Below are 1,923 nucleotides of genomic sequence, written 5' to 3' on the forward strand. Positions count from 1 at the left end.
CGTCTGTCTGTCTGTCTGTCTGTCTGTCTGTCTGTCTGTCTGTCTGTCTGTCTGTCTGTCTGTCTGTCTGTCTGTCTGTCTGTCTGTCTGTCTTTTTGCTTGTTTCTTTTTTCTGTGTGTTCTTGGAAGTTTGAGTATGTGAGCTCACGTACACGCTCATGGGTGTTAGCACCACGCTGGCGCACGCACGTGAGTGTGTGTGTGTGTGTGTGTGTGTGCGTGCGTATGAATGTGTTTGTGTAGGTTTGAGTACGTCTGAATTGGCGGAAACTGAATGAAATTGTATAGATTTAACGCCCCGTCCAATGCTGTAATGTTATTTAAGATTTAAGTACACCAAACGTAACGTCCTTACCCAAGAGGACCGAACTAAATGCGGAAATGTGTTTGTGCGTATGCGTTCGTCAGCGTGCGTTTGTGTGTGTGTGTGTGTGTGTGTGCGTGTGTGTGTGTGTGTGTGTGTGTGTGTGTGTGTGTGTGTGTGTGTGTGTTGTGTGTCTGTATGCCTTAAATGATTAGAATATGAGAAATGAGATTGGGGTTAGTGAATAATGCTTTCGTTTGAAATGATAAAATAAATGTATAATAGAGCGAGAGTGCGAATAAGTGACTGGGTGAGTGAGTGAGCGAGTGAGTAAGTGTAAGTGATTTTTTCTAAAAATTCTCGAATGTAGGTGTTTTACGTCCCAATGGACATTTTAGAGCATACAATGTACAATGGGTTCTGTCGACCCCAACTGTCGGGCTTAAAGTACTCAAAAAATCCAACTCGCGAATCGAGATCGGGTCTCCGTTATGCGCCTTCACATTGCCTAACCGCTACATCACAGACGCTGGTTGAGTGAGTGATTTCGATAATTAAATACTTGTTAGGAAACTGTGTATGTATTGATGAAAATAAGATCGGTTAGTAAATGAGAAGTGAGATCGCGAATGAAAGCTTAAATTATCGAGCCGAATTTAACCGCAAATGAGAGAGCAAGCGGTCTTTTCCAAAGGTTTCAACGCAGATGAGCTGACTAGATGGAAGAGCAGATCAAAGAGTGAGCCAACTAATTGATGGATAGAGTAATGAGGGATTCCGTGGCCAGTTAATGAATGAACACTATCGCTGACTGTATTCTTCTCCCTTCGTGCTTTGATGATCCCAGGTTCATGTCTCCCCACATATCCTGGCTCGGGTCACAGGCATCTCAGTGTTGTTAGCTTCACTTTTCGCCTTTTCACTCAAGAGGTTTGGTTTCAATTCCACTTTGGAAAGTATATCTTACCAAGTACCTCCTTCTTCCTGTTGGGATTAGTCGATGTTGCATGGGCGAGATCGATGGAGCCCTCGCATTTCCTTACTGATCCAAATTGATCCGAGCGCAAGGACGGAAGGGGGGGGGGGGGACTATTTGAAAACGAGATAGGTCATATCTTAAGAAAGTGGAGAAAATGGAAATTCATTTTTTTAAGCTATGTATTTTACAGCGATATAGCATTTTTCACTTTTAACATTATGCGTGGGGTCGTTTTGCGAAGAAGAAAGGCTCTGTGTCTTCTTTTTCCACTGAAGTCTTAATTGGCTGTCAGTAACCTTAATTTCTTGTTTCAGATTTATTAACTGGTCCTCTGGTTGTCTTGGCTGATCTCATCTCAAAGATCTCCATCTACTGGAGCGCTGGAAATGCTGTCTGCCGCCTCCACAAATTTGCTCAGGTAAGTGCCTAAAATAATTAAAGGGGACGATACCAAAAAAAAAGCCACTTGTTCTCTTCTCTCAGCCTCAAAGAGTGCATGGTGTCGAGGTCTTTCATCAAAAGTTTAAAATGTGCCTTCAAGATTAAAAGGAAAAAACGGGGGAAAAATCATTCATGAAGTCATGTATGGCCGCTACTTCTGTTTTGTTTTGTTTTGGATTTGGTTGGGGGGGGGGGGGGT

At 43.0% G+C, this 1,923-nt stretch overlaps 1 protein-coding gene across 1 annotated transcript in view; it reads left to right on the plus strand.

Moving 5' to 3' along the window:
- Window positions 1-1,923, plus strand: part of LOC101864354 (cardioacceleratory peptide receptor) — a gene marked incomplete at its 3' end in the record, with an annotated part of 38,483 nt that overhangs the window by 35,459 nt on the left and 1,101 nt on the right. The window contains 1 exon segment of the mRNA XM_013086084.2: window positions 1,598-1,701. Within this exon segment, the coding sequence (XP_012941538.1) occupies window positions 1,598-1,701 (104 nt within the window).

This window comes from Aplysia californica, unplaced genomic scaffold (assembly GCF_000002075.1).
Source record: "Aplysia californica isolate F4 #8 unplaced genomic scaffold, AplCal3.0 scaffold00017, whole genome shotgun sequence".
Classification (NCBI taxonomy): domain Eukaryota; kingdom Metazoa; phylum Mollusca; class Gastropoda; order Aplysiida; family Aplysiidae; genus Aplysia; species Aplysia californica.